The sequence below is a fragment of the Lathyrus oleraceus genome, chromosome 6, assembly GCF_024323335.1.
Source record: "Lathyrus oleraceus cultivar Zhongwan6 chromosome 6, CAAS_Psat_ZW6_1.0, whole genome shotgun sequence".
Classification (NCBI taxonomy): Eukaryota; Viridiplantae; Streptophyta; class Magnoliopsida; order Fabales; family Fabaceae; genus Lathyrus; species Lathyrus oleraceus.
In genome coordinates this window covers 49,028,562-49,037,704 of record NC_066584.1, presented here as the reverse complement: position 1 = coordinate 49,037,704, position 9,143 = coordinate 49,028,562, and the positions used below count along the sequence as shown (strand labels likewise).

The 9,143-nt window shown below is 33.6% G+C and overlaps 1 protein-coding gene across 2 annotated transcripts; it reads right to left on the bottom strand.

Annotated features, from left to right (window-relative positions):
• Nucleotides 1–243: 243 nt before the first annotated feature.
• LOC127093369 (uncharacterized) lies at nucleotides 244–3,008 on the bottom strand. 2 transcript variants are annotated; one of them, XM_051032292.1, is made up of 7 exons: nucleotides 2,868–3,008; nucleotides 2,243–2,517; nucleotides 2,106–2,167; nucleotides 1,920–1,998; nucleotides 1,699–1,837; nucleotides 981–1,094; nucleotides 244–791 (listed from the first exon to the last, which is right to left on the bottom strand). In XM_051032292.1, exons 2-7 carry the CDS (start codon nucleotides 2,410–2,412, stop codon nucleotides 600–602), a joined length of 756 nt encoding a protein of 251 aa, XP_050888249.1. In that variant the 5' UTR covers nucleotides 2,413–2,517; nucleotides 2,868–3,008; the 3' UTR covers nucleotides 244–599. The 2 variants fall into 2 exon arrangements, with proteins under 2 accessions (XP_050888249.1, XP_050888248.1); XM_051032291.1 differs by having other exon boundaries at nucleotides 2,646–3,000.
• Between the last annotated feature and the right edge of the window lie 6,135 nt (nucleotides 3,009–9,143).

Below are 9,143 nucleotides of genomic sequence, written 5' to 3'. Positions count from 1 at the left end.
CCTAGCAGCTTGTAAAAGTTTTTATTCTGCTTCATTGAGTGAGAGCTCTTGCCTTAAACAAAATCTTCCAACCGTTTGGGTCTGCTGGTGTTTCTCTTGGGCCTGTTCACAACCATTGTATTTGAGCCTGCACTTGTGCTAACATCAAGTATATACACCACCAAAATAAAATGCATCATAACAAATATTTACACACTTACCAAAATCAAATTCTCTTGAAAAGGAAAAACTAAAGTATCCATATAAACAAGAAATATACATTAAGATAAATATTATACTGCATAATGTTGTACGATTGAGCAACAATAATAACAACCTTTTTTTTCTGACAAATCCCTTCCACTAATAAATTTTACTAATAATGAACATCCAAGTTTCCAACAACAACTTAATAAGGTAAAATAAATTGGGCAAACTAATCTGAATTGAACCCAGCTGCAAATCTACAATACAATATAAACATGATCCAAGAACATAATGAACTGCTATATAATATTAAGCATTGCTGATTGTAATGTAAATCCGGCAAATTATGTTGACGATGCTATTCATACTCTCACAGAATGGATGCTTCCACATTTTGATTAGAGTATGCAAATCTACTCAAGAAGCTTATTGCAGGTGCCAACACCAACAGCAGCAGCAAGATGCCATGCAGCATGAAGGTATGGAGTTTTAGGGAATAAATCATCGGCTATAAAAAGTATACCACCCATTAATGATGACATTTTGTGCACCGTGTGAGCCATTCTCAAGTCGGGATCCTTCAAAGCCCTTTTAGCAAATGCTACCTGAATAAACAAAATTTAGAACAAGAAAAACATAGTTATAGAATGTTTAATATAAACGTATTCTTATGCATACTCATTGTGTTCTTGTTTCTCCAACAGTTACTCCCTCACTGGAGCAGCATGATTATCTATTAAAGCAAAGGACACTAAATTTCCATTTATAAATATTTGAATTTTGAAGGGATTTACCTCCATCATCCCGGTATGAATAACTGTAACCATTAATGGATTAACTGGAAGAAAGGCTGCAGATGCCGCCATCAGCAACTTTGGGTTCTCGTTTCTGAGGGCCCTTGACAGACACTGCAGTGATTTTATAGAATAGACAATATCAAATTGATTTACTCGCAAACTAAAGTAATAACAAATTAGGCAATAAAGAAAATGCAAAACTTGTAATGTAGGGAAAAAATTTCATATTGCGTTATTGGAGGGGACAGAGTTGCAATCAGAAGAAAATGTAGGCACCAGCAGGCCAAAATTCAATATGTTTGGTCAATCAAAAAACAAAGGATTAAGAAATAACTTCCTGAGCAGTTAATTTTATGAAGTACGTGATTTAAATATGAAAGACGAAAGGTGGAATACAAAACCATTGAGTTTATGCAAAAACTAACAAGGCATCTTCTGCTTAGAACAATTCAAGACAGAAAAAACCTAAACTCTCATAGTTCTCCTAACAGAGACAGATTGGTTGCAGCAACACAAACAACAACAATCAAGCCTTATCTCACTAAGTAGGGTCGACTACATGAATCAACTTTCGTCATAATGTTCTATCCAACAACGCATTTTACAAAAACATGGATTATATTCAAAGTTTGGGAATATAACAGATATATGGGAATTCACATACTATTGCATAAGCCTATAGTTATTTATGACTATCTACGAACATGCCACTTACAACCGTTGTTGTAGCTATCATTGTGTAATCAACCCATCTCATAAATTTCCTCAACTTTCCTCTTGAACAATGGTACATGCTTGAGGCCACTCCAACTCCAATTAACGAATTGGCATACATTTTAGAACTGAGATTCTTCCTACATTGCAAAAATTCTCATAAGACAACCACAACGCCTTTCTACCCAAAGGAATTCAAGATGCTCGGGAGAAAAATATCACCTGGGGGCAGTCAATCCGAGAGCTATAAAAGGAATCGAAGTAAGCACATTAGCAATTGTTTCAGCAACATGCTGATCACCTGATAAGTCGATATAACAGTATATCAATCATTAAAAACCGATTAGATTATTATTCCAAGTAAAAAACAAGAGCAACACAAACGGAAAGAAATTTTCTTAACGTTACCATGACAACTAATACTACAATGGATAGGTCTCAAGCACGCCGGTCTTTGTTGCCATGCCCGTCTACACAACATATTCGAATTCAGTTAGCATACACAGTTTCGAAAAATAACCATAAATTAAAAGTTGCGCACTCACTGCATTATCAGCAACTGATTTGCTTTGGCAGTTGAAGTAGCACCGGTTGATGGATGAAGATCCCCGCTTTGATTAGTTTCCGTCAGAGAAAACGGTGAATGAGGCACCACTTGGACCCCATGGACACCCTCGAGGACTCTACTGTGATTCTGTGTACAGTTTTGACTCATGTTGTTGAGTATACCAGATGCAATTCAATTTGTGTTATGTGCCAGCAATTTCTTGCTGGCACAAACACTTGGTTGGAGAGTGGTGTATAGTACTACCCAGTAATTCTGATAGAAATAGAATATATTAATTACTTCATAACAATTCATAACAAAACCTAAACTATGCATGTAGTTTTAAGTTCTAACCACACAAAAATTAGCATATAATAACAAATAATTTTGAGAGAGAGAACCTGATGGAGAATTAATTAATGTTGAGAAGTAGTTGTAGTAAAATGCAAGGAGAAAATAATTAGGAAGAAGCGGTTTTTGAATGAAATGTTTTGGAATAAAAAAACAAAAAGGGGAAAAGGGAATAGAATAAGAGAGAGGAAGATGCTTTGTTAAGTCGAGAATCTTGGTTTATAGAAAGACGCATATTCGGGTTTATTTTGGATGACTCCTATTTGACGCACCAATCATTAACACCCATTGTTGTTTGGGACTAGCAATTCTTCTTTGGCTTCATTTTTCTTCCTTTTCTCATTATTCCAAGTACAATAAGTCAATTACTCAAACCAGTGAACAGTGAATTCACCGTTTGTTTATGTGATGATAAGAGTGTAAATTTGGGTTGTGTTTAGATATTTTAATCGGAAAATGGGACCAATATTTTTGGGCTGGGAGATCAGAGAATTGAACTTGTTATTCTCAGACACCGTCTATAGTTTTAAAATTCTAAAAATGTTTTTAATATTATTGATTAACTAAATTTTATTTTATTTTTAAAATTTTCAATTTTATTAACCAATCAAAAACGAAATTTTCGAGTGTACAATCAAAATTCTTTTTGATATGGATTATTTTGTATTTTTGAAAATTCTCATATTCATATCGAAAACTTTAAAATTTATGATATAAAATATCAGAAATTTCAAAATTCCTAAAAAAAAATCAAAAAATTCAAAATTTATGGTAAAAGATGTCAAAAATTTCAAAATTTATATTATAAAGAAATGTAAATTTCAAAATTTTCGATAAAACGTATCAGAAATTTCAAAATATCTGAAATTTTCCTAAAAGATCTTAATCCATATCGAAAATCGTCAAAATTTCCAAAATAATACAAAAAGTTTCACAAATTTCAAAATTTTCGTTAACTTTACTCTAAATTTCTATTTTTTTTTTGAAATTTACCCAAGGATATAACGGTGAGTTTGCTCTAAATGGAAGTGGCAAGTTAAATTTGGAAGAATATTTAATTTGTCACCCCGAACTTATACCTGACACCCTCCATTATTTTAAAAATTCAAAAATATTTTTACTATTATTTATCAATCAAATTTTACTTTTCTTCCAAAATTTTCACTCTTAATAACATAACAAAAACAAAAATTTCGGTAATACAATTGAAATTTCTGATGTGTATTTTTTTGTATTTCTGAAAATTCTTACATTTATATCGGAAATTTCAAAATTTATGGTAAAAAATCCTGAAAATTTCAAAATTTATGAGAAAAAAGATTAGAAATTTCAAAAAATTTAGTAAAAAATACTGAAAATTTTAAAATTTTCTATAAAAATTTCAAAAAAAATCGGAATTTTTCTGGAAAATCTTAACCCATACCAGAAATTGTCAAAATTTCCCGAAATTTTTTTTTCCGCAAATTTCTGGTAATTTTACTCTAAATTTCTAGATTTTTTGAAATTTATCCAAGGGTATAATGGTAATTTTGCTTCAAATGGGGGTGTTAGGTATAAGCGGGGGTGACAAGTTAAATGCTCTTGGAATTAGAGCTGTCAGAATGGGCTAACCCATATGGACTGACCTTCCAGGCCCAAAAATCATAGGCCCCCTTAAAATTAGAGTCCATTTTTTTAGCCCAGTCTTAAAAAGCCTGCTATCCATTATGGCTAACCCGTATGAGTCGTTGGTAGCCCGTTAGGCCTTGTTACCTCGAATTTTCGACAAGCTTTTATTAAGATTTAATATTTTTGAAAATGGTTTAATGACTTGTTTTTAATTTGGGTCGAAATGGTCATTCGACCATCAAGTCAGAATAAGCATTTTTCGACGAGACGTCTCCATCAAATGATATTGATGACCTTGGTCGAGATTCCAGTCAGTTAGTTAAAGATCAAGGATTTTGTTAGTTTTGCGATTTAGTGAAAATTAGTATCTAAAATGTCTATTCTCCACGCAGTCGAATGAGGTGTGAATGAATAAGATCAGACAGTTATCTGAGCATACATGGAAGTCTGTCGAAGATGAAGGTCGCATGGAGATGAAGACGTGACATATTTGACTTAGTCGACAGTTGTAGACTATTAACTTATGACTAGTATATAAGTAGCATTCACTTATTGTTTTAAAAGAACGCAATTGTACACAAATTCTGTAAAATCAAAGTATCCGTGATTGGTGAGAAAAGAGCTGTGAGAATGTATGTATTTGCATTCCATTTTATGATTTAAGGTCTTCTTTTCAAGTCATTTATCATTTTCATGTTTCTTACATTTCTTGTCAATTTCGACTTTGATGCTAAAATCATTTCAAACTTATGATTTTCACACAATATGTCATGGGATCTTTTCGACTTTAATCCCTTAAGTGAAATCAAACTTGTTTTTTGTTTACTAAATTTCACGATAAACAAATTGGCACGCCGAATGGAACAGTTTGTGTGATTTTTTTAATTCGTATAAGTTCTTCATTTGTGAAACTTCAGAAATTTGTGACTGTGCACGAGATTGAGGAGTGTATGGTAACCAAGAAAGACGTTAGTCTCTTATTAAATGTTATTTGCAGATCAACTAGGGAATCCTAGAACATAGTGCTAAAATCTTTTGTTTTTAGTTTGTGTAAAGATTGTGAAATATTTCGACGTAGTCGAAATGGTTAAGAAAAATAGTGATTTCGACAGTGTAAAAGAAAGAAAAAAGTCTTGTAAAGTGAATAGTGCAAGAACAATGTAGTTAAAAGAGAAATAAAGGCAAATTGACAAAGATCATAAACTGAAATGAAATAGTTTGCATTTGAGTGAAAATGGTATTTCAAGAGTCATACATTTCTTAGTGAACTCGTTTCTCTCTAACGCTAGTACTCTGAGTATTTGTGAGATTTTGTAGTGAAATCAAATGAACACTCTTAATTCTAACACTAAAAACCATACTTATACAAGTATAAAATAATTGCTCAAAACGTTCATTTCTCTAGCCTTCGCCACATAGATCATTGCATGCGTCTTTCTTCTAAATATTCTCCACACATTTCTTGAATAAGACTGAGAATTAGTTATTTATTTGAATAAAATTCCCAAATAACTGCCATTCGACATAATCGAAAACCCAACATTGTCGAAATGTTTAGGAAATCTTTTCCGGAAAAATCTTAAGTCTCATTTGCATCATTCTTCTTAAAGCTTCGACCTTTGTACCAACACATTTCGACAAACTTCCAGCTGACTTTAACTTGCTCCAATTCTTCTACCTGTACTGAGATTTTTGCCCTTGTCGAAAATCCCAGCTAACAAATTTCCCCTCAGAAAAGTCTTATTCGACGAACATGAGATATGGGCATTTTTTACTATCTCAAAAACTATTGCAACTAGTGGACTGACGTCATAGACATCATGACCTTTCCATCAACCGTCACCTTGAAAAATGTGTTTTCCCACTAACCCATTACTCCTTATCATGGTTCCGTATTCGTAGGATGGCGTGTCAAGGTGCACAAAATCGTTCTAATTTCTCCTCTAAGATGGTGGCACGTGTCAATGAAGTTCGTGCCATATGTCAATAAAAAAACTAAAGAGTATTTTTTACTCTTTCAGTATAAATATCTCTTCATCCACTCTTATTCTCTTTTTCCACACATTGCTATCAGAAAACTCCACCTTTCAAATTTATTGACCTTTAAACAATCAAACCCACGCTCATAGTAATGGCTTCAAAAATGAAGAACACAAAATAAACCAAGGAAACTCTATCATTAGCTCACGTGCTCTCATCTACCACTGCCATTGGAAATCAAGAGTATGTACCAGAGCCTCCTAACTATGAAGAGAAACTCCGAATTTACAAATCCCAAATAATCATTCCTTACTCCATTTTTGGAAAAACACATGCACTCATGGGTCCAATGCCTGATACTTCTATAGATCTTACTAAGTTTGGGGACTTTTTCCCTTATTACCATAGGACCAAACTCATGGTTAGTGTTAAAAAGTGAAGATCCTTTATTATTAACCTAACCTGGTATCACGTCAGTTTGGAACTTCCAAAGAAAATATGAAGATCCTCTGTTATCAACCTAATTTGGTATCACGTCAGTTTGGAATAATTCAAATCATGCGTAAGCCCTTCTTCAATCTAAAAAGTGAGCTATGTCTTCCTACCTTCAACTACTCTAAAGACGAATACCTTCGACGAATGACTCGACATGCTACTGATCGTCTTGTCATTACTCCATTTGCATTTGAACCATCGTTCTAATGCACCTAATAGTTCGACACTTGGTGGAAAGCTTATCACTCCAAAGAATTTTCAAACGCTGGAACATTAATCCAGTACCTAACTGACGCTTTCTCTTCTTTGCAGCAAATATTCAATAAAGGTAAAGCCAAACATGTCAAAAAGGTCCAAGCCTTCCAGAAATACTTTGAAATTATGTATGACCCTAACGTTCTTACTCAGGACAGGTAGTCGTTCTGAGTATAGTTCTGGATTCAAGAAAGTTAGAGTTGGTAAAGAACTCATGTGCTTTTAGTACAAGGAACTCGACCACTTCAAGAATGAATGTCCCAAGTTAAAGAAAGACATACATAAGAAGAACTTTAGAGGAAAAAAGAAGGGTATGATGTCTACATTGGATGATTCAGAGTCCTCAGAAGACGACCCTAAGGAAGAGCAAGCTAACATGGAGTTGATGGCTTGCACAGAAGCTCCCGCAGAGACGATGCAATTAGAATAAGAATTTGAGTCAAACTCTGAAGAGGTATTTACTGAACTCTCTCGTTCTAAACTTAAATCTAGTTTATCATAAGTCCATGACAAGTATCAGAAGCTTTTTGAAAAATACAAGGATTTGAAGAAGATACATGTATCTGAATTAAAAGCATACTTTAAGCCTCAAAGCAAGAGTCTCAAACCTGAGAAGAAAATTCTTTCAAAATCCTCTGCAGGTTCTGGGGATATCATAAAGAAATATAATAAATATTTCCAAAAATTTCTTACTATAAGCCTGAATAGAAGCTTAATAGCTTCAATGATTTTATGGTGTAAGCATAAACGAAACAAGGGGTATTGGTTATGATTCTGATGAAGAATCTGATTCTGAAAAAAGATAATAAACCAAATACTCTTCAGTCCCATTTTATCCCTTCTGGTAAACAAAATAGGTTTGTGCCTAACAGTAAAAAAAATTCAAAAGCTAAGGCTAAAGAAAAACCTCATTCTCGTTTCAACCATACATTCATGTATAAATATCCTGCATAGAAACCCAAGTTTGTTAAAAACTCTGGGAAGACTAACCCTAAAGGATCCAAAAAGATATGTGTACCTAAGGATAAAATAATATATGTTGTAGATATCCTTAGCAGCAGAGTTGAGGCACCAGTCATGGTACCTGAAATCTGGATGCTCGCGGCACATGGCGGGAACAAGGCATATGTTCCAAAGTCTGGAACTTAAGCCTGAAGGCGTCGTCGATTTCGGAGGTGGTAAGAAAGGGAAGATTATTGGCTTTGGAAAAGTAGGTAATGATACTCTCCCTTCCATTACTAATGTTCTTTTAGTTGAAGGACTAATGCATAACCTTCTCTCCATAAGTCAATTAAGTGACAATGGTTATGACATTATTTTAAATCAAAAGTTATGTAAAGTTGTTAGTCAAAAGGATTACTCAGTTCTTTTTAATGGAAAGAGGAAGAACAACATTTATAAGATAAGACTTTTTGATTTGAAAAATCAAAATGTAAAATGTCTTATGTCTGCAAATAAAGGGCAATGAACGTGGCATAGACGATTGAGTTATGTTAGCATGAGGAGGATTTCTCAAATAAACAAGCTTAATTTAGTTAGAGGCCTGCCAAATCTGAAGTTTGCTTCAGATGCTCTTTTTGAGTCATGTCAGAAAATCAAGTTTTCTAAAACTTCTTTCAAAGCTAAATATGTTGTTTCAACCTCCAAGCATTGGAACTTCTACACATTGACTTGTTTGGACTAGTGAAAACTGCTTTTGTCAATGGTAAGAAGTATGGACTAGTCATTGTTGATGACTACAGTAGATGGACATGGGCGAAATTTCTTAGACACAAGGATGAGTCAAACTCTGTGTTTTCTAACTTTTGCTCTAAAGTGCAAAATGAGAAAGATCTCAGAATTGTAAAAGTCAAAAGTGATCATGGTGGAGAATTTAAAAACAAAGATTTTGATTTTTTTTATGGAAATGGAATTTTCCATGATTTCTTCTGCCTTAGAAGTCCACGACAAACTGGAGTTGTAGAGAAGGAAAATAGGACTCTGCAAGAGATGACCAAAATCATGATCAACAAGACTAATATGGCTAAGCATTTCTAGGTAGAGGCAGTCAACACAACATGTTACATTCAGAACAAATCTTTATAAGACCTATTCTTGGTAAGACTCCCTATGAATTGTGTAAGAATATGAATCCCAACATTTCATATTTTCATCCTTTTGGATGTTCTTATTTTATGTTGAACACTAAGGAGAATTTGAGCAACTTTGAT

What these genes read in the sequence shown, in the direction of transcription:
- LOC127093369 (XM_051032292.1), bottom strand. Translation starts at nt 2,412, where the DNA reads ATGAGTCAAAACTGTACACAGAATCACAGTAGAGTCCTCGAGGGTGTC. An exon ending in TTGTAGTATTAGTTGTCATG is followed by an intron (nt 1,999 to 2,105) that starts GTAACGTTAAGA and finishes TCGACTTATCAG; the next exon opens with GTGATCAGCATGTTGCTGAA. An exon ending in TTCATACCGGGATGATGGAG is followed by an intron (nt 792 to 980) that starts GTAAATCCCTTC and finishes TTGTTTATTCAG; the next exon opens with GTAGCATTTGCTAAAAGGGC.